Here is a 26,796-nt window from a genome sequence, read left to right on the forward strand (position 1 = left end):
GAGGAAGAAATCGGCAGCAGTTGTTTCCCAGCCTGAGGGTGCCCTCTGGCGTATGCAGAAGACTGTAACACGTGTTTCTTGAAAACCCGCTTGTTTCGTGGGTTTACTTGGCTTCCTCCTTTCCCTACAGCCTTGCAGCCAGCGTGGTTCTTCACTGAAGGCTGCCAGGTAGGTGCATGCCATAAGGTGACCCCCAGTCCAGTCCTGTGTGATGTTCACATTTATACACACAGCAGCTAACAATCACTTTTTAAATTAATACTGGCCACATTCGGCATGTCAAGCAGGAGGCTTCTGGGCGCCAGTGTCTCAGACCCAATTTCCTTCCAGCAGTGCCTGGTAGGTGTCCAAAACCAGCCTGCAGCAGGTCCTGCTCCAGCTGTGCCCAGGCAGCGCTGTTCCCCCTGCCCTGGGCTCTGTCTCCTGGCACACACTTGGGGCTCCAGTGCAGAACCGCTCCAGTGCAGGACCATTCCAGTGCCAGGCTTGCATTTCAAACCCTGGGCTCAGTACGGAAGCCAGACTGCAAAGAGGTAGGAGCAGATTTTTATAAACAAACAAAACCTAGCTGTTTTTTCTTGGGGGAAGTTTAGGAGTGGTGGCAGTGTGAGCAAACATTGTCATGATTACATGGAACTGAAAACAGACGGTGAATGGGAGGCATAATCATGAAAGCTGAAGTAAATACAAATCCTCTCCATATGTAAAGTCCTTTCTTGGAAAAACTTTGTCATCTTGTCTTGATTATGACATTTGGGTTTTATATTTTTTTTAATAGTTTCAAAGCTTTTTGTTGGCAGCTGCAGTAACAAATGTGCTGGTAGGTAGCAGAGAAGCATGTTGAGTACTCTGGTGTTGCCCTCTGCTGGGGCAGAGCGAGTGCTCGGGTATTGCAGTGCCTTGTCTGGCAACTGCTGCTCATAGCAAAACAGTAAGGTCGTGACATTTTGAGGAATTAAGTGTAGGTCACTCTCTGTATGCCCTTTCTTCTTTCCTCCTTGCTCCTTTCCTTGGGTGTTTTCCAGCATGAGTCAGTGCATCCTCCCTCACTCTTCCCAGAGTTACAACATGTGGCAGTCTGCCAGGGGGTGGTCCAGGCTTGCAAAGCTCCTACCTCCTACCCAAAGGTGGGACTTTTGTCCAGATCCACGAACTGGCATTCATCAGCACCCAACAGTGGAAGAGAGTTTGGCAGGCTGGAGTCTGGGAAGTCACATGCTGGGCTTAGGTGCTCTTTTCCAGTTGTGTGACATCTGTCCTTGGATGTCTTCATTATTGTTTGCTTCTCAGCAGCCAGGTTTTGATCACATTTTCTCCTTGCTCTCTGCTGATCTTTCTTTTATTTCTGTGGGTTTTTTTTTTTCCCTAGGTCGAAAGCTGAGAGGAAAAGCCTTTTATTTTGTCAATGGAAAGGTGTTCTGTGAAGAAGACTTCCTGGTAAGCACCCAGTTGACCCTTGTGATGAGACATCTCAGTGTCACCAGCAGACTCACAGCCTTTCTGCCTGTCAGCTTTGCCTGTGTTTCACACACTCCTGGTCCAGCATCCTGCCTGGCCCTTCTGCTCCAACATTTTCCCAGGGCCAGCCCCAGCCGTGGTGGCTGCCCACATGTGGTGCTGGAGAGAGTTGAGTGAGAGGCCCTGGTTTTGTGGCACGGACCCCTAGCTGAAGCCATAACCTGTTGTGATGGCTCCTTTAAAGCATTGTCTCCGTGGCCATACTGAGGAGGCAGGAGTGAGGTGAATGGCTACAGAGGAATGAACGAGTGAATTTCCTTTTTCACCTAATAGATATCTTAATGGATATATTTCTGTTACCCTCAATGGATTTTGTGTGAGTGTACCTAAGCATGAAGCAACCCCACAGTCCTCTCCTTGGCTGGTGCAGATAAAAATCCATACATCCTTCTGCCCCTGAGTCCTGGTAGATAAAGCCTTCCTTGAGACTTGGAAAGATTGTATTTGCTGACTTATTGGTGAATCCTAGTGATTTCTGTCAGAGAGAGCTAGGGTCATGTTTTTTGTTCTCCTCAGTATATTCTACATAGGATGAAAATAAAAGTATTAAATGCACCTAAAATATTTTATTTTCCAAGTTTGCATTTCCTTCATTCAGACAGATGATGTGCTGTGCCTAAGGTGCATGTCATGGACATGACAGACAGTTCCCTACCAATAGATCTCAGGAAAAACAGCAAAAAAGTTGCTGTGGGCCAGACTTGATTGCTGTCCTAACAGGGAATTGGAACAATACCACTGACCTCAGAGAAGCTTCAACAGAATTATAACCATGTAACCAAAGAAAAATTTGGCTTTCCAGGCCTATATATACAGTTACTGTGACATAAGTATGTGAAAAACTCACGAAGGTTCTTGTCTTGTAGATTCATGTGGTCAAATAAGCATGTAAATAAGTCTTATTAGTAACTGCCTTATTTGCATGTGCATGTATGGTATTTATTTTTATACTTTGAATTAAAGTTAAATTTTGGACTTGGAAGTTACAGGAACTTGTACTCTTTCTGAGCCTGGGCAGTCAGAAACACATCCACACCTTTATATAATGAAAAAAGCATTGGGAAGTTTAGTTTTTCTGTCTAAGGAGCACAGAAAAAGGTCCAATAACAAATATGCAAATAGCACTCCACAGTACACTGTTGTTTATGCTTGAGTGGCCTTGTGAAATTTTAAGTGAATTCTTTTCTGTCCTTGCAGTATTCTGGTTTCCAGCAGTCGGCTGACAGGTGTTTCATTTGTGGTCATTTGATAATGGATATGGTAAGTGATAATTGCTTTAGGAGAAAAAACTCCCACAACTTTTTACAAGAATGTGTCAAAAGCAAAATATATTCCTATCCAATGCTGTCTGTTATCATCTGGTAGTTTGCCTAGTGCGAGACTGGTATCAGAAGGAAAATCCACGGAGCCTTTTGTTGATATTTTCAAGGAAGTGAATCTGGCAGACACTGCTCTGCCTGTTTTCAGTGGGTGTTGAAAAGCAGAGCCTCCAGGTCTTTCATCCCTTTTTTGGACTTCTTGTAATCCTGTTGATGCTTCCTGCTCAGCAGTGTCGTGGCTGTGCAGTGCTCCCTTGCTGTGAGGCATCAATGCCGCTCTCTCAGCCTCTCTTTCCTGCAGTCAAGCTGTGGCTTCCCATGTGTCTTCTGGATTAAGTCACTTTTCTTACAGTTTTTTGTGGGTACTGATACTCTGGGGAGCATGTTTGACCCAGAATGTGTGATCCAGACCTCAGCTTAGATCTGTGAAGCAGGATTAGCCTGCAGCAGGTACCATCCATTCCAGGTGTGCATGGTGTGGGGGACACTCAGGGGGTCAGCATTCACTTACAGGAAGTTCAGAGGGAGACTGGTATAGCTGGTGGTGCAAGACTACAGCTGAGGCAAAGAAATTAAGAATTTCTCATTCACAGCATGCCTCCTAACATTTTCTAATGCTTATCATTAATTATCTTTGTTTGCCTGCTTACACTGGAAAGCTTTACAATTGGAAGCTGTTTGCTACTCAGAAGTCTGATCCTTCTACTGACGGACCATGGTATTCCAGGTAGTGAATTGCAGCTGTTGAGTTCAACACAGTTTCCATAGTCTGTGCTAATTAGAAAGCCAGGCGAGCAAGTACAAAACCCTTCAATATCTGAGGAATTATGAAAACCAAGCAATAATACTAGTTTCCACTTCTCGTGGAGAATATAAAAGTGTATTTCCTTTGTTTGGCTGGTACATTTTGCCTTGTGATCTTGCTAAGTATTCTCTACTTGTTGACTTCAGAAATTATTTTCTTTCCTTTAAATTCTGTCACTTCTATCCTCTGTCATGCTAAACACCTTGACTGAGTCTCTAAATTGTTTTTGTACCCATGCTAATAATTAATATCTCTAGAGCCAGGTGCTATGTATTGATTCCAACTGCCCTTTCCATCCTTGTAAACTGATTTTTCAGATGAGAGACACAGTCCTGCTGATGAATATGCAGCATTATCTGATGTGTGTTTACTATTTTCACCTTTATTGGCTCTTCATGTGCATTTTTCCTTTCTCTTGCTCTGTTGCAGATCCTGCAGGCTCTAGGGAAATCATATCATCCGGGCTGCTTCCGATGCATCATCTGCAACGAGTGTCTGGATGGCGTGCCATTCACTGTAGACTCTGAAAACAAAATCTACTGTGTCAGAGATTACCACAAGTAAGGGCAGTGTAAACAGCAGTGATGTTCCAAGCAGCAAGCCTCTAATTTAGCTTTTCAGCTAGTTAGGAGTGCAGATTAGTAAAATAGAAACACGGTTAGAAGTTTTGAGGATGGGGCTAGACCCTAGAAATTCCTCCTCTCTCCTCTTATCCAGCTGTTGACTCTTGTGTAACTCTGATGAAGCCAAATAACCTCTGGGTTTCAGAGGTTCTCTGCCCCTCCTGCAAAGCAGAGAGAGTGAGAAATAGTGCTCCTGAAGTGTTCAGTGATGTACAAAATTAGTCTGCTTTAAGGTAAGCCTGTGAATGCCTGTGGAAATCAATGTGATTTACTTTTTGAGTAGTTGAAGGGCTGAATTTGACTTTTAAAGAATCGCTACTGAATCTGCAAAACAAAACTTTTAGCCAGTTCTAAATTAAACAACTGATAAAATCACTTCTTTAAAACTCACTTTTAAAATCACTTCTTTAAAAATCACTTATTATTTAGACAGTAAAATAAAATGGCTGTGCTCTTGACTGGTAGTTATGGTATTAGAGCTGCACACATTTTGTGTGTCCTTCTGGCTTGTTTTGGTCCTTGCTCCATTTTCTGAGCACGGAGAGTATTAAGTGTTGCTCAGGCAGCCCTTGGAACTCTTCTGTGTCGTGCCAAGACTAGAGTTGTTACAATCCTGTTGCCAAGATTAGTGCCCTTGTATGCCATCATTATTCAGAAATAATTCATATTTCCTTGCAATTTAATTTAATTAATTCCTGTGTTATAAGGCCTTAAGAAGCTGTGCAGTCATGTGGTATTTTCTCAGAAGTTTTCTGCCCAGAGGCTGCCACTTCTTTTAATGTATTTTTCTAGGGACAGTCCTGCTCAGTTCCTCCTCATTTTCTTTTCCAAATCTCTCAGTAGCAGCCAAGAATTTTACAGAGAAATTTTGTATTTTTTCTGGCACTAAGTGTAAAATATAAGGTCTCTTTTTGCCTGATTGAGCAACAAGTGTGCCAGGCATTGCTTAAAATAAATGCTAAAATGAATTTATGGTCTCAGGATGCAAAGCTTTCCTGTGGATAAATAATTTATAGCTGCAGCTTTTCATGTTATCACTGAGAACATACAGACCTCTGTTCTTATGTTGATCCATAACTTGCCTTCAATTTGTCGTTGCTCTTCCAGAGTTTTAGCTCCAAAGTGTGCAGCGTGTGGACTTCCCATTCTGCCATCTGAGGTGAGAGCCTTTTATTCCATGTCCCCTTGAGGGAGGAGTGTCAGGCCTTGCTCTCTTTCACACTTGACCGTGTGTCAAAACAAATGGTCTTGTGGATAGAGAGAGATGGTGGCTTCCCCTGGAGTGCAGCCCTTTGGTCTAAGCTCATGCACTGTTCTTGAGATGTGATCCTCCTTTTGTTCACTGATGAAGCTTATTGCTCCTCAGCCAGCTGCTTTTTTCATCTCCTGCAGGATTATGCTGCTGCTAGTTTTATATTCAGGATAATTGTCCTTAGTGTCAATAGATGCTGGTGGTATTCATGAATGTCCTCTGTGTGACCACTCTGGGACTAACACATTTTAATACTTGGAGATGAGTCTTAGGCAAAAGTAATTTACAATGCTGAAAAATGTGATCTGTTGAAATTACCAAGTCATTAATTTGTGATTTCTGATAGATATTACTGTTAAACAGGGAACATTTTTACACTTCTGGTGTCACATTTTAGAGGATATCTGCAGTCAGTCAATGATGAAGCTTTACTGTAAAAATACTGCAAGTGGCAGGATTTATTTGTGGTCTCCAACCAGCTGCCCAAATGCGTTTCCTCAACATTCATTTTGTTGCAGGAAGCAATCTGCAGAGTGCATGTGTCTGATCCTGCTGTAATCCTTTGTAATTTCTGCTTTGCTCAAATGCTCACAGGGGTCTGATGAGACCATTCGGGTTGTGTCCATGGACAAGGATTACCATGTGGAATGTTATCACTGCGAGGTAGGTCAGCAGCTTTCTCAGGGAGTGGGCACTTAATAGTCATAATAGCTATTATTTTTAAGATAGAAATAAATCTCCTGCCTTACAGCAGCAGTAACTGAGCAATTCAAACCTTGCAGTGTGAGACCCTTTCTGTCAGTGACTGAGAAGTTTCCAGATTGAGGACAAAAGTTTTTGCAGCAATGTGTTTCAGTTCTAATTTCATTTGCTATCCATAAAGTTATGGGCAACAAGTCAATTATTGCTTTTCAAACTTGGCAGTTTATTTGTTAATGCAGGAAACATGGTGACTTGGTAAGGTCTATTGCTGCCTTCCAGAAGCCTCAAGCTCCAGATCACATCAGTGTATCTGATTTCCAAGTCAGATTGTAGAAGAATGCTAAGGTGGTGACTGATCCTGTGGGGTGTAAGTTACCTTCACTCTCATGGGAAATGAATGTGTCTTTGAGGCTGAGAAAGGATATGGCTGCACAAGAAAAAATTCCAGGAGATGCCAGCTCTTAAAAACCATTTACTCTGTGCAGGGCTTCTCAGAAAGCCACTGTACTTCTGCATTAAGAATTAAAATAAATAGGTTTTTTTCTCACTGTGCTTGTAATGCAGTGAAAAGAGGCCCTGACTCTGCCATCTGATTTCACATCAGTACAACTGTAATGTGAAGAGGTGAATCTTACCTGACAGTGTAAGGAGACACAAGCATATTTAAAATACAGAGGGTTGCACCTTACCACAGGATAAAGCTTATTCAATAAAACTGTTTTAAACAAATTTGTACAAGGCTGCCCATCAAAATATCCGTGTCAGGTGTTTTTCTTCTTGTGGTACATGCTGGACCTATTAGGAGGGAGCTGTTGGCTGGGTGTTGTCTGTCCTTGTCACAAAATCACTTTCCTAGAAGCCAGACCCCAGCTGACACTGGGAGATGAGCACAAGCTCTAATAGCTTGCATGGCCTCTCCTTGCAGGACTGTGGGATGGAACTGAACGACGAAGATGGACATCGCTGCTACCCACTGGATGAACATTTGCTTTGTCACTCCTGTCACCTGAAACACATAGAGAATGGCACAACCCCAGCAGCTGCCTACCAGCACCACTACTAGTCAGCGTGGCCAGCGTTGGAAAGCCAGGACAGAAGAGTTGTTACATGATTCCCCTCTCCCCACCTCCAGCTGATTTCCTGTGCATGTTTTTTGCCAGTCAGCAATGTTCCTGTCAAAGGATATGAGAGATTTTTGCTGGATTCACCAAGTTTGTATGCTTGTGGGTTTCAGCTGCATCAAACCATGTCTACTTGATCTACAAGAATGTGGCATGTTACCTAAACAGATCAGTTTACTTTTACTTGTCTTTTTCTGCCGCCTGGAGATTCCTCTGGGCTCATTTTGGAAGATTCTTCAGTGAAAACACAATTTGCTCTCGTGCCTATGAACTCAGATCGTGCCATGCACAATTTAAAAAGCCAGAGGCTGGCTTGCCAGCCTGCCTGCCGGGGACATCCCATCAGTCTACTGTTTCCTGAAAGCACATTTCACCAGGTTCTCTGAAGGACAGAAACCTATTAGTACCAGCTTTTTAGACACTCTCTGTTTTTATTAATTCTTTAGGAAAACAAAAGAAAGGGGTCTGTGCAAAATGGCACACTCAGACCTTTCTGTTAATTCCCTGAACTCCAGTATCAAGTCTGGCTGTAAGAGTACCAATTCTCCAAGCACAAACCAGGCAATGCTGTCTGGCAACTGGAGGCCAACATCCCATTTCAAACAGAACAAAAAACTGGAACAAGCTAGGCTAAGCTACTGCAATGACTTGGGGCCCAGGCTTGTGTGTCAGCATGACACATAGGGGCCAGTCTGCTGTGTCAGAGTCTGAATAGTGGATCATATTTGGAAAGGAAAGGTCGGGATGCTGAATGTGTGGACATGGGGGAAATCCACCCTCATTCTTGCTTGCAGAGCTCACTTTGGAAAAAACTCCATGCACAGACAGTTGCTTGAGTTTTCCAGTTTTCCTCATAGCCCAGCCCTCAGCCTGGCTATTCCTTTTCATGGTGTTTACCCAGCACAAAGCCATTTCATAGTGGTGCTTATTCAGAGCCTGGGGAGCGAACTTGAGATTGTTATGAAGGCTTTGTCACGCAGGGATTTAGAGCCCAGCTCCACAACCTGAACTCAGATATCTGAGTATGTTGGCATAAACAGATTTGCTCCTATGAATAATAACAGATTATCTGAGCAAGAGGTTAGAGAGTTTTGCCCTTACTTTCTGTTCTGCTGAGAAAGCAGGAAGGCAAATTGTTTCTTTTCTTGACCCTCCCACTCCCCCCTCCCTGCTTTATAGTCAAAGAAATCTGTTCCCTTGTATGTGTCACATGTATGATAAGTGTGCCTGCAGTGCATGTTCTGTACCTACCAAAGCTGTGCAGCCCCTCGTGTACTGGTACTTTTGTTTAAGAAAAAGTTCTTAATTTAAAGCCTCAGATGCAGTTGGGGATCTTAACTACTCTTTCTTTGTGTGGAAAATTAGTTAAATCCTCATGTATCTATGCTGAAGATGTAAATTTAGTTCTGACTGGCAAAGGATGGGATGACATTCTTGAAGATCTTTTCAGTGTGGAAATGACAATAAATTAGCTGAGCCATGGCACTGGGACTCCCAAAATGTTCCCATGCTGAAAACCCATTACAGTTCAACCAAACCTCTTTTCCAATAGCACAGATGTAGCTTGAACTTCACTTGATGTAGTCAGACAGCAACGTGTGCCCATCTGGAGCAGCACAGGTGTCAGGCAGCAGCAAGTTGCCTGTCTGCCTGTGCTAGTAAGTTATCTTCCCATGGCTGAAATGTGAAACTGCTCCGGCCTCAGGAGCTTGGTGGGCCTGGCAGGGAGTTTCCTGGTGCCAACTGACCGTCCAGCCCTCTGCCCCATCCAGCGTCATGTGCCTCTCTCTGCCTGTTGCCACTGCTCTTCAGGATGAGGATGGCAGCTTGGGGCTGGAAGTTGGTCCTGCCTGGAAGCCATCCAGAGCTTTGGTGTAGCTTGGCTCTGTGGTACCATTTTTCCTGGGGACATGAATCCCTTCAGTGAGTGACTGAAAGCTCAAGGGAGGGCACTTTAGCACTGTGAAATATATCTTCTGAGAGTTTTACCTGTGATTTTAGAGGAGGTAAAATTGACCCCAAATATGTGAGTCCTCCTGGAGCCTTAAATTTAGCCTCCAAGTGCTGGTTAGGAAGGTGATGGAAGCTGACATAAAATGTAAGCAGTGCTGCGTCCAAGCAGGGTGTATCAAGGGCAACAACAGCCAGGGAGATGCTGTAGTGCTCTCACCCCAGTGCATCCCATCAGCTTGTGTCCTGTAGCTAGGCTGGAGCAGGGAGGGGGTGTTCAAGGTGTGACTGTGATCTCAGGACTGTCTGCAGGGACTGAGGTGGAAAATAACACCAGCTCACAATCCCTAGTAAATAATGCAAATAGTCCTAGCCAGGTGGTTCTGTGCCTTGGGCTGCTTTTGGCAGTAAAGGCAATGAGATACCAAAGTAGTTTTTTGAAGTGAGCTGGAAACACTAGCCTTGGTCATCTGTTGCTGTCTCTGAAAGACCAGCTGCTATGTAGTTCATGCTTTTGCTACCTCTTGATTTTTTAGATCAAGCCCTTGTGCACATTTTTTGGCCTTTACTTTGTAAAGATCTGAAAACACTAGTGGGACTGGTGTTGTGTTTTTAAACTGCAGTTTAAACTTCTGTCTCACCCTTGCAGCCTTCCTCAAAATCTCAAAATAAGCAGGAAAGAAGGAAATGGGGAGAAGGACAATTTTCCTTCATGGAAAGCCTCAAGAGCAGCAGTTTGTGGCGAGATGTCTTGCAGGAGCCCTCTTTGCATCACCAGAGAGCTTGGCCTCTGCTCCCACACAGTGTCTTCTTACTCCTGTCAGCCATGCTGTATCCCTCAGCAATGGGAAAATGAAGGCTGCCCTACTTCCAGTTTTAAGGTCCCCAATAAATTATTAAATGCTAACACTCTCCTTTCCTGTATTTACAAAGAGCTGGAAGTGACAGTGTGGAGCTCTTTAAAAAGAAGCCTGTGAGCTTGTGGTTTTGAAACTAAAGCATCTACTGCACTGCCCTGCACCCCTCTGTGCGCTAACTTGCACTGCTTCTGTCTCTGGCAGTTCGAATTCCTTTAAGCTCAGCTTTATTTCTCCCAGGCTGTGAGTGTCAGTCCCTGTTGATTTTCCCCAGCTTCTCCCCAGCTCTGCAGCTGCCTGACAGTGGGTCTGGCACAGGGGGAGGCAGAGGCATCCTGCTCAGGAGGGAACCTTCTCCTCCTCCCGACCCTCCACCAGGCGTCTGGGGAGCTGCGAGCCCCCACTGCCTGCCTTCAGGCAGCTCCCCCAAAGGGAGAAATAGCTCCGGAGCTGGAGATGTGAGGCTTTGTGTCCTCTTCAGAAGAATTTCAAAAAACATGTTCAATTCCACCTATCTCCTGGCTGATACACATTGAGATTTGCTGTTCACATGAGTCTTGGTGCCTTTTAATTTATTGAGAAGCTATGGCAACGTGCTATGAAAAGTTAGTCTTGGTTCCTCCCCCAGTTAGTTCTTCTGCCTGGCTTTAAAGTAAGGGATCCTTGGAAGTCCCATTATGCTGTTAATGAGTAACTCTCATGCAAATAGTTATTCAAGTGAATTCCCTGAAGCCTGCTTTAAGGAATCAGAGCTTAAAAGATTTTTTCATTCAGATCATGCTGTTAAATTTCTATTGCTTAAAATACAGAAACTCATTTAAATAGGGATTTTTGCATAAGAGCCGGGGGAAAGCCCCAGCTACAGAAGCAACAGACATTTTTGTGTAATTTAAAGTGTAAGAAGCACCTGTGATCAAAGCATTTTGGTAAACTGCCCTGATGTTAAAACACAGGGAACAGCAGTTTCTAACACTCTGGTAAGGAGCATTTGAAAAGATCTGTGGCTCTTCAGTTTCTGAATTTCATTTGAGGGCTTTTAAAAGGTTTTCCCAGTGTTTCAAGGTTTAAATGCTGGGTTGTTGGTTTTTTTTGGTTTTTTTTTTAGACCTTTGTACTACCAAGTGAATAGCTGCTTAGTCTGTTAATGATGGAGTTTCATCAGCAATCAGGTGTGAGGTGGCAGCCTTGAAAGGGGGAAACTGGGCTTCCAGTTTGGCATGGGTCTGGCTGGCCATTCCAAAGAAAGATTATCTTTTCTTTTTTTTTTTGGAAAAAAAAAATCCCATGTGGGCGTTGACCACTTGCTATGTGCTCACTTTTGGAGTGGTGTGTGCAGTTGTGTCCATGCACATGATGTGTGGCAGGTGCTGCCCGTGGCACACCTGCCTTTCACACCTCTGTGCCCAACTTTGTGTGCGTGAATGTAATGCCAAGTTGACCCAGGTTTCATCACTGGGAAATACCCCTGGAGTCAGTACCTGCAGGCAGGGAAGGGCTATGACCAGATACACATCCCTTTCCCCCATCCTGTGAGTGCCTGTGCCACTGGGAGAAGCTTGGGAAGGGCTTTGCATCTCTCATCATGGCACAGCGATTGTGAGTTCATTTTTCTTCTCCATTTCTGTGTCCTGCTGCTCGCTGGCTGCAGTGGCTCTGGCTGTCCTCCCTGAAGCTGACTGGGCAGACATCTTCCTGTCACGAGCCCAGAAAGAGCTTGGAACTGCTCACCCACCCTTTTCCTAAGGAGGAACAAAGCTTTCCTGAGCAATAAAAATCCTTACCTTGCTTTCTTCCGGGGCAGCCAGAAGTTGGTGTGGCAATGCATCTGCAAGCCACTCAGACACGACAGGAGATGGAAAGAAACTGTCTCCACGTGCAAATCCACGGCAAAGAGACCTGTGAAGGCAGGAATGCCCTGTGGCCCTGGAGGAGGGATGACAGGGCTGCAGTTGCCAGCCCAGCCCTGCTCCCCACGCAGCGGGTCTGCGGAGCACGGCCGGGCAGGGAGCCAGGCACACACCCCAGGCTCTGCCTCTCTGGATCTGGAAAGCAAATCCAGAGCCTGCCTAACGATACTGAATGGTACTAGTTATTTTATGTTTCCTTCAAAGCTCGGCTCCAGGAGAGAGTATTTTAGGATTTGTGCTGGTGTAACTAACCTTAGCCTCCTGTGAACACAGCCCTCTTTTCTTCTGTGCTGTTAAGTATTTATAAAGAATGGAGACCGGTAGCAGAACGAAGCCACTGGCCTGTTGTGATTTCAGTGATTAAAGACAGTATCTTAAGCAACACTCAGAGTCAAGTCTTTCCTAAACTTACAATGACTGTCATTGCCCAGAGTCCATAGTGGGGGGAGTTATGCTGTGAAATGATGGTTTCCCAACCTCTTCCTTACTCCTGTCCCCCCACCTCAGTGGCTGAGGGTGGGGAGAACCACCACAGTGGGGCTCACTGGGAATTACCAGTCCTTTGCAGGCAGCTGGTATTTGCTGCAGCTCCATCAGAGTCTGTCCTGCTCTGACACCTTCTGGAGAGGCCCAGACCCCAGGCTGAGGGTCTGGGGAAGGATGTGCTGCATGTGGGAGCAGGCTCTGACCCCAGCATGGGAGTCTCCTTTGCAGCATCGGTGGGGATGGGTTCCTTGAGGGTTTTGGGTTGTGTTCCCATGTTCCTATGGTGCCCCTGCTATCAGCTACCAGACGCCCCATGCCCAAAGACTGGATGTTGGCCGAGCAGCACCACAGCAGCTTGGAGCTATCAGCTAAAATGAAGCAAATAAATAGAAATAACTAATTATAGATCCCCATCCTTGGAGCAAGAAGCTGCCCAAACCTGGGGCATGACACTCAGAGAGATGGATTCCGTGGGGAACTGGCCAGAAGGTGCCCCGGGTTTGCTCCTTGCTGAACCCCATGGCTGGGGGTCTGCCAAGGGCAGGAAGCCCTGTAACACCATCCGACCCTGGGAGATTTGGAGACTCCCATTTTGGGTGCAAAGACGTAGCAGTGGTGGGCATGTACAGAAGCTGGGGGGCCTGCAGGCAGCATCCTCAGCTAAAATCAAAAGAAAAACCAGAAAAATGCGAGGCGCGGTGAACGAAAAAGGAGCGGCCGAGCCAGCCAGGAGTCGAACCTAGAATCTTCTGATCCGTAGTCAGACGCGTTATCCATTGCGCCACTGGCCCTGCTCGGAAACTCTGCTCTGCCCCCGCATACTTCAGTACAATTCTCTCGCGCTGCTTCAGCCAATGGCGCCATCGCTGAGCCTGCCTGGCCCCGCCCCCTCTCGCTATAGGCGGCGCCCCGCCCTGGGCTCGCCAGCGCGCCCGCGGAGGTTTGTCCCGAGCGGAGCCCCGTCGCTCCGGCCCAGGGACGCGTCAGTCGGGCAGGGAGGGAGCGGCCGGGTCGGAGCGGAGCCGGCGGCCGGGGACAGCCCGAGGGGACGGATGGCGACGGCGGCACCGGTGGGAACCACGGCAGCGGCGGCCTACGCCAGCCTGAAGCTGTGAGTGACCCGTTGGGACGGGGGAGACGCGGTCTGGCAGCTGCCGAAGAGGAGGGAAAGGGAAGGGAGGAGCCGCCGGTGGAGCGACGGTCACCCGTCCCCTGGTGTCCCCTGCCCGCCCCCGGCCCGTCCTCTGCCCTTTCTGCCCATCTCGGCTCCCTCGCTCACCCCGCTGACCGCGAAGGGCTTGGCCTGAGGCGGCGGCTGCGTGCGGGAGGAGGACGAGGAGGGAGGACTTTGGCCGCGGACACGGGTCCCCTGTCGCCGTCCGTCCCGCGGCGCTGCGGGCGGGCGGCTCCCGGGCGTGTGCCGCTGCCCTCCCGCGTGTCCAGGAGGTCAGCGCTTGGACAATGCCTGGACAATGCCTGCGGGGTTCCCCTTGGCGTCAGGAGCCTGGGCTGCCTGCTGCTTGTGCAGGCTCCGTCTCTGGAGCCGTTCCAAACCCACCTGGCCGCGTTCCTGTGTCACCTGCTCTGGGTGACCCTGCCAGGTGGTCTCCGGAGGTGCCTTCCAGCCCTGCCAGCCCTGTGCTGGTGCTCCGTGCTGCTGGCTGCCTGCTCTCGGGGCTCGGGCGCTGCTGGGAGGCTGTGCGTGTGCGGCGCCGCTTGCCAGCAGAAGGTTCCCTAGGCGTGCTTGTCCATCGCTCTCTCGTGACACAAATGGGGCTTTTTTTTTTGTCGTTTGTGATGCCAGTCGATGACTGAACTTTGAGGGACTCTCCTGTGCAGTGCCAGCTGTGATTTTTGTAGATAAATTCTTCTAAGTACACAGTATAATTTTATTATTAAGACAAAAATGTTTTAGGGGAGACTGCAGCCCTTTGAACACGTATGCCAGGTGTTTGTTTGCTGCTTTTAATACATCAGCAGAAGTTGCATAACCAAAAGCAGTGCAAAGTTAACACTGCAGGAGGCATCTCCATTATAAACCCTCACACCGGTTCAAACTCCTGAGGGTATTGCTCTGAGCATGAGACTCTTCATGACTGTCTGAAGCCAAAAGTGAAGTGTCTTTGTATGTCCTAAAGGCATTCCCAGGCTTTTGACCTCTGAACAGTAGCTGGAAACTCCATAATTGAGGTACTGATGCCATTTTCAGGCAGCAATATCTGAAAGTGACTCTTAAGCCTGATTTAACTGTACTTTATGCTCTGTTAAGTTTCATTTGACAGTCATCTTTTGGATTCAGAGCAAACAGATCTTTTGGAGATCTGTATAAACAGTTTGTCATAATGCTGTTACGTGTTTCAAAGTCAGCAGGATTCTTACTTTGGTTAGGTAGGAATGTGAGGGTACACCGACCCTGGAGATAATTGAGTATTGCTAAAGAGTAACATCATCAGTGATGGCAGAAAGACTTTACTTGACAGAAAGCTTTCTTTTTTTTTTTCTCCTCGTGTCACCTTAGCAGTATTTGTCTTTCTTTATGCTGATCTTGTGATCTTTTTGGCTGCAGAGGAGCAAAGGCAAGTTGTGTGAGTAGCAGTTGTATGACTTGTAGTGCACAGTTGTTCTTACTGAGAGTTTTTTCAAGTAAAAGCACTTTTCTGGATACAGGCTAGTAAATTCTCTCATTCAAAGTTTAATCTTGGCTAAAAGTAAGCTTTGATCTTTTTAGAACAAGGCTGTCTCAGATATAGTTTAACATGAGTTTTTTCATCAGCATGAAAACAGAATTGTTTTCTGCTCTGAGAAATGAGCTTCTTTTCTTTTCTTGTCATTACACCAAGTTGTGATAATGGCTGCAGCCTTTCTGCCAAGCATTTGAAGGTACGGGGCCGTAACTTGGGTGATGAGTCAAACCTACCAGCTTGTCAAGGTCAAAGGAGAATGTTCTCATGAAAAATCCAAGCTAGACTTCAGTCTGGGGATTTAATAGTGGCAGTGTTTGGGTTTGGATTTTTAACTCATTACTTACTTTCAAGATGATAAGGTCAGCTTCTGCAACCATACCTTTTCTGGGTAGTCTGCTGGCCCTGTGTGGAGCTTCCCTGATTGCCACGCTCTGCAGGGCCCCGTTCTGTGCACCCAGCCACAGGTTCTAGCTCTCAACACAAACCCCTTGTATTCTCCACCTTATCAGAAATAGTGGTTCACGCCCTTTGTGCTTTGACCAGTGTCATCAGTCACGTTCAGGTGGTAACAGTGTAAGTGCTGATGTCTGGCATTTGTGCTGCTTATGGAAACTTACTGAGTTACACCAACAGTTATTGAGAAAACGATGAACCTGAAAACTGCTATCCATAGTTGTCACCTCTGTCATTGCTATATTTAATTAACTTCTTCTGGTAGCCTCAGGAATAAATTGTAAAATTCAAACAGGTATTGCATCCACAAGTGGCAGTGGAGTTGCCAGTCCAGTTAATATATAAAAACTGATTGTTAAAGGTGTCTGCAGAATAGAGAAAATTCTGGCTGTTGTTTTGGCCCAGCTAAAATCACTTTTTTTTTTCTTTGTGTTTGGATGAAGACTTACCTTGCTGATAGCCTTCTCAGTATCCTGTGGGTCCATGACACTAGCTGTGTTTCAGATTTAACTCCTGCTGCCCATAGTTAGGTTGCCTCACATGCTTTGTGAAAGTCCTTGTCAGTCTTTGATATCCACTGCACTTGAACACAGTGCCTTCCACTCGTGTGTGTTTAGGGCAAGGTCTAAAAGGGCATTGGTTTCAATAACACTTCCAGAAAGAACACCTACAAATCCCTTTCTTCCTGCTCCATCTATGTAGCTGTCATGGCAAAGCTCAGGGGTGTTGGTTGAGCAGGACATTGACTTAATGCAGTAAATTGTTTTCATCTCGAGTGAAACTTCACTGGAAATAGACCCTATGTAGCTAGGCCTTTAATACATGCTTTTTCTGTTTTGTTTTTAAATGGTATTTCCATTAGTTTTGTAAATCCTGGGGTTTTTCTCTCTGCCACAACTACTGCTGTATGGGAGATGTTCCAATTCCTTGAGCTGTTTCTGCTCAAGGAGTAATATTTATGGGAGACGTATAATTAGCACACCTGCTCACCTAGAAAATCTGGAATCTCTGGAGTGCTGAAACCACCAGTGTGTTAGCTCTGTTACTTAACATACTGGTGGGACTCTGCATAAACTAACATCTTCTATCTCACTGCAGAGCAGTTTGCTGTGCTGAAGATCCCCAATGCATCTCGGTGCAGTACAGGGTGTGCTTCTGGGCTGCTTTATTACAGTATTCAGAGGCTGACATCAAAGAGTTTCCTGCATTAGAGCACTGTTAAGTATTTATGGTGAAATAATCAATTACTGAAGTAAGGATTTGGCTGTTGAATCCTAGAAGGCTTAAGTGATATTGAGTGAAGCACTATCTTTAGTGGCCATTAGAGCATGCTGGGTCCTCTTTCGTGCTGTATCTGAACACAGGAATATTCCTGTGTGTAAGATCAGCCTAATTAAAATGTGGGATGCGACTGTGCATCATCTGTATGATACACAGTGCTGCTTTATAATGTAGCTAAGGAAGTGAAACTTCACAACAAATACACAAACAAAAGAAATACTATCTCACAACTGAATAGTTGCAGAAGTCACAAATAAATCTGACTTTACACTTGATGTAAGCAAGCAGTGGTTTGTGCTTTTTTTGGGTTTTTTTAATGTTTGTTATGTTGGGAATCAATACTTTTCCCCTGCAACTTTGAATTGTAGGAATGAAGTCTACTGAGTTGCATTATCGCTTGCATCAATCTACAGTTTCAGTTGCAGAAGATTATCAAAATGAAATTCAAGTTACCTTCAGTAATATTTGAAATGGGAATTTGGTTATTGCAATTCTTCAATACTTCTTCTCGAGTAATGTTATACTCAAAAATGTAAAACGTTTGTATTTATCACTTTCTTTCTTTAGCAATACTGAGAAATAGTTTGTTATAATGGTGGTCAGTTTTCCTTTAATTAAAAAAGAAAAGGAAAAAGTAGGACTCAAATTTTGTGAAGATTTGACGTGCTGTTAAGTTCTAAGGGAAGCAAGATGGTGATGAAGCAAGGTGGTGAGAGCTCTTGATGTCTTGTATGGTTCTAGACAATAGTGACAATGTAGCTGAGGAGAAGGCAGGCTCCACTGTCAAAATGAAGTTTACACAAAAACAGAATGTGGCTGGGTGTATGAAAACCAGTTCTAAACATAACTACAGGCACCATGGCTTCTATATACTGCTTTCCTGATTATGTTTGATATAATATTGTCACCTGGACTTTTATCTGTCCTTATTTCATTAAAAGAGTAGAATGAATCCGGAATTTCTAGTTGTGAATGATCCTTTCTTCACCATTTACTATCTCCCTGACAGATGATTAAAATTAGCATGTGTGCTATCTGTCTAAACTTGTGTGATAGACATACAGGCTTGCTGGTGAGTACAGTTTGGAGATGAACCTTTTCTTGCATGCTGTGTTCATCAGCTTCCTTTCTGAAAGACAAGTGAGAGGCAATATCTTGACTCTAGCAATCTTAGGATAGAAAAGTTCATTTAAGTGTGAATGAGACTAGTAGCTAGTTCTAGTAATTGGTAAAGTTGTAAATCACCACTTGGGCTGGAACTGTTTGGAGTCTTGGCCTCTTCATCAACTATATTTTAGGAAATGTTGAACTTCTTGCACAAATGAAGCAAGGACTAAGTGAATCATCTTTCTGTTGAAGATTATGTAGAGCACTAATTATCCCACTTCTTCTGAAGCACAAATTCAATATCTTGCAGGGCCTTAGGCTTTCCAGTTTGTGTCGTGCAGCTTTATTTAAGGCAGTTTTTAAAGATGATCCCAAGAGTGTAGTATTTGTTCAAGTTCTGTCAACTTTGTAGATTGGTAACTTCATTTCCTCCTGCCCCTGATTCCCCTCTCTCTCAAGAGTCAACAACATTTCTGTTTCAGACTGCTGCAAGCTGCTGAAGTCTTTTTGGTCCATTGAGCTGAAACCAGGGATGACTTGCCTTACATTCTCCATGAGTCTTCTATCACCAAATTCAGTCCTGGAGAGAACCATGGGAAGGAGGACTGAATAAATGTGACACCTAAATTTCTAGTTTTTCTTAAACTATAGACATTGTGTAAAAGGAAATGAAGATCATAAAGTTGTTAAAAGCAATGGTAGTGGCACGAAATAATGTGGTCTAGGATTTGAGAGAGAGAAATGCCGGGATGTGATCTAGCAAAGTGGGGCGTATGACACACAATGAGAGTCCAGCATCATTTGTACTGGCAGCCCTAATTCTCTCTGTTTTCTTTTCAGTTTGGGGATATTTAGATAAAAGACTTCTTGTTCTTCAGGGAGAAATTGTTGTTTTTGTATGTGATAAAGAAAACATGTGTTTGTTATGACAATTATTTGTGATTTGTAAGCTTCATCTCAGTTGGTTAAAAACAGGCTTTAACCAATGTGCATGTGAATCTCTGTTCTGAGACTGTAATAGTGTCATGGTCATGTTGCACTTTATAATGTAAGGAGCAGCTTTTAAAAATATTATCTTGGATGGAAATGCTTTTTGTGCTCTGTACAGTCACGTGTTGTGCTCTTCATACAGAGTATTCAAAACTGAAACTGTAGTTCTCAACTCCTTGTTTACGACCTGGTAAGTTAATGTATTTTTTCAATGTACTTTGCTTGAGATGCTCAGATGAGTAAGAGTCCATAAGCATCTGTGTTAATGGCACAACAGGTCCAATGTTAAACTTCATAGAGTCTCTTCCCAGTTGTTTTAGCTGGAATCTTGTGTGTCAGGTGACATCCCAGAGAAAGACGAGCATTCAACTAAACCAATAAGCTGCAGATTTCTCTTGTGGAAAAAAATGTGCCCTGCTGCCTCCTGCCAGTTATCAATAGGTTTCTGACTGCATCTTAAATAGTATATCCTCTTTTCTTTTTAGATTCTTTAACAAAGTTAGAGTTTGTAGGTAGCTTTAAGCTTGTCTTGCCCCTGTTCTGTCTGTGTAAGCTTGTTTGCTTTTTGCCATAAAGACAGCTCCCATTATTGCCATGAAACTCCCCTAAAGAGTGGGGGTACACATGTGCACTTCATCAAAAACAGAAGCAATGGAAGTAAAGTAGGTGTTTTAAGGCTTCAGTGTTCAGTGAACTGCATGTTTATATTTCTTACTCTGATGTTTTTATTTTCAAAGAGTAAGCATTTAATATGTGTACATGAAAGATTTAAGGATGCTGATTTACAAAGGAAATACTGTAGATATGTTTCCCATTTTAGGACCCATAGACTATAATGAAATTAAATTATCTAATGAACAGTTAACTATTAATTGGTTGTATTATGTTTTTTGGTAGATTTTTTTCAGTTCAGTATTTGCCCTCCTCAAACCTACAAGATTGGTGTTATTAGCACCCTGTTCTAACCAGCATCAGCCTGCTCTGTGGTGGCCCTCCAAGGGCTGCGTGTGGATCTGTGCTCTGCCATGGACCTCCATGGGCTGCAGAGGGACAGCTTTGCCTCCCACCAGGGGCTGCAGGGGAATCTCTGCTCCAGCTCCTGGAGCACCTTCTGCCCCTCATTCTGCACTGACCTTGGTGTCTGCAGGGATGTTTCTGTCACATGCTCTCTCTCCTCTCTCCTGCTGCAGTTGCTGTTGTACTGAGCATTTTCCCCTTCTTAAATATGTTATCCCAGAGGTGCTGCCACTCTCACTGATGGGTTGGCATTGGCCAGCAGTGGGTCAGTCTTGCAGCTGGCTGAGATTGGCTCTGCCAGACACAGGAAGCTTCCAGCAGCTTCTCACAGGAGCCGGTTCTGTAGTGGCCCCCCTCACCCCGCTACCAAAACCTGGCCATCAGAGTCCTCTGATCTATGTTAGGATTCTAATTCAGCTTTCTGAAGGATTAAAAAAATAAAAGATGCATAGAAATGCAAGATCTATTTTAGGGAGAAGGAGCCTAAAAATACCTACCCTGTTACCAGAACAAAAATTTTAAAACTCTGACCCCATGTCTTGTCAAGCCTTAAACTAAGAAGAATCACTGAAAGAGTCAAGAGCAATAGTTTAAGCGTGTTTGGGGGGTTTTGTTTGTTTCCTGAGCATTGCCTGCATGTAGCTATAAGCCACTTCTGCATAACTCTCCTATCGATGCACAGTATAGCATGTCTGGCTTCTTGCAAATACCACAGTGGGAGTGTCTTTAAGGAACACTTCTAAAAATTGTTTATGACTAGCATTGGGTTTTGTGCTGGTTTTAGGGGGAAGGAAGGGAAAGATGGCAATGACGTGTGAACAGGAAGTCGGTGTGTGACTTGTCTGTCTGGTGCAGGGATACCTGTTAATGCCATGTGTGTTATGGAGACCTGGCTAACTCAGCTGGGAAATGGTCGTGTTGAGACCACCTGCTTCAATAAATTAGTGTATCACTTGAACTTTTCCATTTCTTCTGTGTTGTTTCCAGTGGATTCTTGCAATACTTAAAACACTAATGTGAAACGGGTGTGTTTATAATTTCATACATTACATTTATGTTTATTAAACTTGCATTAGGGATGTGATCTGATCTGTTAGGAAGTTTTTGGTTTCAAAACTTCTGATTTTGTGTTGAGTTTTGGCTTATCAGATATGGCTCAAGCTTGGAGGAATTAGAGTGAACCACTACGTACACCAATTTACTTTCATGTCTTTACCTTATGGTAATAAAAAAGGATTAAGATTGTTAAGCAGGCCATGAATTTTGCAATAACTGATGAGCTGGACTTGCCTTTTTTTTTTTTGCTTTTTTTTTTTTTTCTTTGTACACTGCCAGCATCAGTGGCTGTTGGGAAGCAGTCCAGTGAGAATTTTATTTTGCAGCTGAAATAAGTTGTAAAATTGATTGTTCTGTCTTCAGGTGGTGAAGAATAAACAAACCCAAAGTAAGTTCTGCTAAACTAATTACTTGTTCTTCTTTATTCTCTTAAAGGCATATAACACCAGAGAAGTTCTATGTGGAAGCCTGTGATGATGGAGCAGATGATGTGCTTGCTATTGACAGAGTCTCCACAGAAGTCACTCTCACAGGTGACTCTTCTCACCAGTATTTCTCAGTACAGTCTTCTCTGTCCTTTTTGTCTTTTTTGCTCTAGGAGTCCAAGAAGATCTTCAGAACATTACTGAGATAGTTTTTTAATCTTTAACAAATATAAAAACATAATTGGCTTTATTTTTAGTTACTGTTTAAAACAATGCTCTGTATTCTCTTCTGCAGAGCTTTGTTTCAAATGCCTTTTGGTTGTGGGTTTGATTCTGTGGGTTACCAGGGTGATAATGCTTGCCTGTTCTTTGCTAAGACTGTCCATCACAATAGGGGAAGCTGACTCATCCAGGCTAGTTGGGGTTGGTGCTGGAAGTTTAAGATCAAACAGGGAAAGGATTGAACACTGGGGTTCTTCAGCTTTTGGAAATTGTCCCAATGCTGTCTTTTATATAAAACTGAAACCTGACTTTTCATAAAGTCTCCAGAAATAGCAACAGTAAAAAACCCCTTACTGTAAATTTTCATTCTGTGTTGTAAATCCAGGTTCAAATGTCAGTGGGAAGAGTCTTAAGCCTGTTGATGTCTTGAAAATTTTAGTGAAACAAAGAAAAAATTTAATGTAACAAAGAGCTTTGATTAAATAATAGTAAAATGGAGGCACTGGGTGACTTCCCTTTTGATACTTCAGGAGTTTGGTAGCACAGTATTACTGATCTCCAAGCAGACAGAAATGCTACAGTAATAGTAATATAAAAGCAGTCATTTTCACTTTTATTAGGCTTCTTGTATACTTCATGTAAGAGCAATGTGCCATCCCACTGATGCTTTTGGTATCACAGTATATTATTTCAATTTCTCCTTCAAAACTGTCAAGATAGTTATCCCAAGTCTTTTGTCAGTCTACATTTCTCTCACTACTGCTCTTTTATCAGATGAACCCGCAAGGTGTTTAAAGCAAAAGAAGATTCAAGGGTTACCTTTCTCAGTTTTCTGAATTCTGGGAAAATGCTTCATCCTGGGGGATGACTTGAGTTTCTTTAGATTTCTCTAACATCCCTTCTGTTGTTTTAGAAATGTAGATAGATTAAACTTACACATGCTAAGTCTTCTAATTGATATTTAGTTACTTTTTGGATCTCTTGGTTTGTTGTTTGGAATACTGTGTCCCTTGGCTCGTGTATGCTGCTGTTGGTAGTTTTGCAGAGACAGCTTAGGTCTTCTGAGACAGAAATAGACTAAGGCTCAGAAGATGCAAACAGACCTGGGAGGCACAAGCACTTATGGTTTGGTTATCCTTTAGGTCTTGATGGCTTCAAAACAAAGCTTCTGGAAGCTGGCAGGACAATATGTTATTGAGGAGTCTACTTGCTGTACTATCATGAAAATAAGCTTGAATTTATTTAATTGAATGACTACTTTGATTAGATGTGAGGAATTGGTTAGAAAGTGGGTTAGAACCCCAGATCCTCCTCCCAAAGCTCTATCAGGCTTTGAAATTCGGATGCTTTGTTTCTTGTACTTAAATATACTTATATTTATAAGTGTATAAATATTAGTTATAACTGTAGGTATATTTATGTATAAGAAACAAAGCATCAGAATACTTATAAATATACTTATACTGTAGCAAAACTTGATTTGACCAGGAAGGTTGGAGAAACCTAGTTCTAATTGTGTTCCAATACAGTCATGAAAGAAGCAGTCTGAAATTCTGATGTTCTTTTCTTCTGCTTTTCAGTTAAAAAAGATGTTCCCCCTTCAGCTGTTACAAGGCCTATATTTGGTATTTTGGGAACAATCCGATTGGTGGCAGGTAAGGAGAACAGAACTCTGCTCTTTAAAAAGAGTTCGACAAAATAGATTGCTGAAGAAGCTTTAAAGGCAAAAATAGTATTTGCAAGTATCTGAGGCTGCACTTTCATCAGTATGATAGGCTTTCCTTGTGGCTTCTAGAGGATGGAGGCATCCAAATCTACTTTATGATGAATGTGTGTAACTCTTAAGGCAGGAGGTACTCTAAAGGTAGGGTTAACTGGTAGTTGTTTGAGTTAAAAGGAATGCATTTCAAATGAGTGCAAAGAACCTCATCTACTTATACATTGTAACTATTTTAATCTGAGCTACAGGATTTGATGCAACAGTCAAGTGTTGCATTGTGAAGCTTGATCAATAGTCATGGTGCACAAATAGCTGAGAGTGACTGGAGGATAGACAAGTAGATGCAGCTGTTCAAGTAATGATTGTGTTGCAACTGCCCTACAAATATGAAGAAAATCCAACATGAAAAGGAAGAGGGCAGACTGGAACAATTCTAAGTTAGAGAGTTTTAGGATAATGTAAGAATAAGTTGTACAGTTTTTCTAAGTGTCTCAGTGGTCAGGTCTAAGCAGCCAGTGTCATGAGTACACCTGATGAATAAAGTGTAAGCTTTTGGGAAAGTAAGCATTGCTGCTCCAACAATCCTTTTTGTAGAATTTGGTAGAGTTTGAGACTGAAATACTTTGAAAAATGATATAATAAGCAGCATGCATACTGAATAAAATCCCCATATGTAGAAAGGATTAAAGATCACTCACTAGTGTATTCCCAACTGATGCAAAGGGTCATTGTGCTGAATGCAGTGACTTCTACAGGATTTGAAAACTGCTGAACTCTCTATGCCCATATTCTAAAGAATTGTATGTCTTGCAGAGTAAGAGCAATGTAATGGATACATGTGTCTTAGGGACTCAAGGAGTGCCTACTATTTTAAAACTGAACTGCCCCAAAGGGGAATTGTCACCACTTAGAGGCTTGGTAATGACTACTATTCATCTGCCTGAATATTAAATAAAATATAGAATATGTTAAGTCTCTTAAAAGCTTGAGTTTTTTTTCATTCTGTCCCCCAGAGCTTTGCACTGAGTGTTAGCATACAGCTGTCAAAGTAAAGCTATTATCAGTTAAATTAAGTGTTTAGCTAAGTGCTATTAGGCAGTTCACTGCTGTTAACTGTAAAACTGGCCCTGTGTCTAGCAATGCAGTATCTTTAACAAATAGAAATATTCTTTGCCTATTGCAGTATAAAGAGTAAACTTTTTCTTCAAAAACAAGATGACACTGAAATATGCTATGCTTAGAAATATGGTTGTGTTGTGTTCACCAGCAAGTGTAAATTAATTGCTCTGAGTGAACTGTCCATGATTGTGAGGTGGGTTTTTTGCTTTGTTACGCATGCAACAGGGGAAACCGCACGCTTGCTGTCTTAAATAGGTAAAAACCCCAAATCTTTGTACTAATTTGAATCTGTTAGGAGGAATATTTTTTCATGATAAGTTGAATAGTCTTTTTGGTTTTTGAAGCATACTTCCTTTCATGTATTTTAGACTTACTCTGTGCTTTTCAAACCACATTCAAGAGCATTGGCCTCTTTCTGAGTTTGCAAACCTGAGGATTTTCAGACTGTCACTGATCAGAATTAAGAGTAGGTGACGCTATATGTTGTCCACTTTTTCTTAAAGTTCCTTAAACTTAGTGAGCAGCTCAAGATCTCTGAGCATAGAGAAGTGGGTAGCTTAGAAAGTACATTTTGCTTTTGCTCCAGCCCTGTGTGTTTTGCTACACTTAAGAACACAAAGTCCTGTTGGTTTCAGTTTTCTGATATGGGTATAGGCTGCTTTTCTTAATAAGTGCTTTTTTTTGGTTTTTTTTTTAACTTTATTCTTTCTGATTTACAGGCACATATCTTATTGTAATAACAAAAAAGAAAAAAGTAGGTGAGATTTTCAGTCATGCAATCTGGAAAGCAACAGACTTTGACATCCTCTCCTATAAAAAGACCATGCTGCACTTAACTGATATTCAGGTAGGTACATTGATTAGGGGTGTGTGGAGGAATGTTATTGTATGCTAATGCTCATTGCCACAGCACCTAATTTGAAGAAGGTATGAATTTTTTTTTAAGAAGCTCTTCGAACAATACCTCTTTTCTGATTTGTTCACATTACTAGAATGGCTGTAATATTTGTGTTTAGATGTATATAAAATCAATGTGATAAAACATATATAAAATTCAGGGTGATAAACTCACATGGTGCAACTTAGAATATTATCTGCAGTTTATGGATGTGCTTTTTTCCTTCTATTAAGACGGTACACCCTTCCTAATGCTGTTAAGTCTTTCTCAGAGGTTTACTCTTCTGACAGCCCCTAAAATAAACTGCATAGCTGTCACCTTATGTGTCTTGCTTTCTTTATGGAATTGTTCAATTACACAGTTACTCAGCAGGGGAGAATTGAGTTCTACTTTTTTGAGAGAGGGATAGGTGAAAGATTTTTTTTAAAACAGATGTGTAGTGGATTGAAAAAGAGCAAGTCAGGGTATCTAACCAGTGGAGCTGGAAGGGAATGCTTTTTTCAGGAAAGGAATGAGGTTGAACCAGAACATGGATTGTAACTTTTCTTTTGTCTCACCATCTTGTTTTTTGGGATTTTTTTTTAACGGAATGGTTTTCAGGGAAACTAACAGCTTCCCTTTTGCTTGGAAGTTGTTAGAATTCATTTACTATCAGTAGCTATTTGTCTCACAGGAATACTGTTCTCTGCTCTCCACTGTTGTTGCAGAATTTGGTTGCAATGTGCTAGCTGCAAGTTACCAGTGAACTGGTATCAGAATTGCAGTCTCATGCTTTCCTTCTTGTGTGGTAATCTCTGGATGATGTCATGTATTGCTAGAGCACTAGCAAAATTCATCTCATCACTTCAAAAAGTAGTGGTATCTTACAAGAGTAAAATATTTTAATAGCAGTATATGACAGCTCTTCTGTTCTTTCCTCATCTCAACAGTTGCAGGACAATAAAGTATTTTTATCAATGCTTAACCATGTCTTGAGCGTGGATGGGTTTTACTTCTCAACAACCTATGACCTAACACACACCCTGCAGCGGTTGGCCAACACAAGTCCAGAGTTCCAGGAGATGAGCCTTCTAGAGAGGGTAAGGATTGAGTTTGCTTCGTGTCTGTGTCTTGCAAACTGCCAGTCAGTTTGATGCAGATGGTGTTTAAATGATGCTGGTGTTTTATCCAAGCTGTTGGGGGTTGTGTCTGAACACACTGGGCCACGCAAGTCTCGTAGCTTGTGAGCAGCGCGATGTTCTAGGGATCTGTTCTGATCTCATGTCACACATCCACATCAGCAGT

At 43.1% G+C, this 26,796-nt stretch overlaps 2 protein-coding genes and 1 non-coding gene across 4 annotated transcripts in view; 2 read left to right on the forward strand and 1 right to left on the reverse strand.

Annotated features, from left to right (window-relative positions):
* The window catches only part of LIMD1 (LIM domain containing 1), a 33,137-nt gene extending 20,705 nt beyond the window's left edge, over positions 1-12,432 (forward strand). The window contains exons 3-8 of the mRNA XM_041407739.1: positions 1,370-1,437; positions 2,716-2,778; positions 4,072-4,202; positions 5,373-5,424; positions 6,112-6,180; positions 7,145-12,432. Coding sequence (XP_041263673.1) covers positions 1,370-1,437; positions 2,716-2,778; positions 4,072-4,202; positions 5,373-5,424; positions 6,112-6,180; positions 7,145-7,282 — 521 coding nt within the window. The 3' untranslated portion in view covers positions 7,283-12,432. The remainder of the gene's footprint in view (positions 1-1,369; positions 1,438-2,715; positions 2,779-4,071; positions 4,203-5,372; positions 5,425-6,111; positions 6,181-7,144) is intronic.
* An 826-nt stretch (positions 12,433-13,258) lies between these two features.
* TRNAR-ACG lies at positions 13,259-13,331 on the reverse strand. Its single transcript has one exon. It is a non-coding gene; the product is annotated as a tRNA-Arg (tRNA).
* A 151-nt stretch (positions 13,332-13,482) lies between these two features.
* Positions 13,483-26,796, forward strand: part of SACM1L (SAC1 like phosphatidylinositide phosphatase) — a 29,484-nt gene continuing 16,170 nt past the window's right edge. The window contains exons 1-5 of one of the 2 annotated variants that reach the window (XM_041407850.1): positions 13,483-13,651; positions 21,564-21,661; positions 23,356-23,430; positions 25,334-25,461; positions 26,442-26,591. In XM_041407850.1, coding sequence (XP_041263784.1) covers positions 13,593-13,651; positions 21,564-21,661; positions 23,356-23,430; positions 25,334-25,461; positions 26,442-26,591 — 510 coding nt within the window. In that variant the 5' untranslated portion in view covers positions 13,483-13,592. Of the gene's footprint in view, positions 13,652-21,563; positions 21,662-23,355; positions 23,431-25,333; positions 25,462-26,441; positions 26,592-26,796 lie in introns of those variants that run through there. The other variant, XM_041407851.1, reaches the window with a different exon arrangement.

Source organism: Onychostruthus taczanowskii, unplaced genomic scaffold, assembly GCF_017590055.1.
Source record: "Onychostruthus taczanowskii isolate IOZ18803 unplaced genomic scaffold, ASM1759005v1 scaffold28, whole genome shotgun sequence".
Classification (NCBI taxonomy): domain Eukaryota; kingdom Metazoa; phylum Chordata; class Aves; order Passeriformes; family Passeridae; genus Onychostruthus; species Onychostruthus taczanowskii.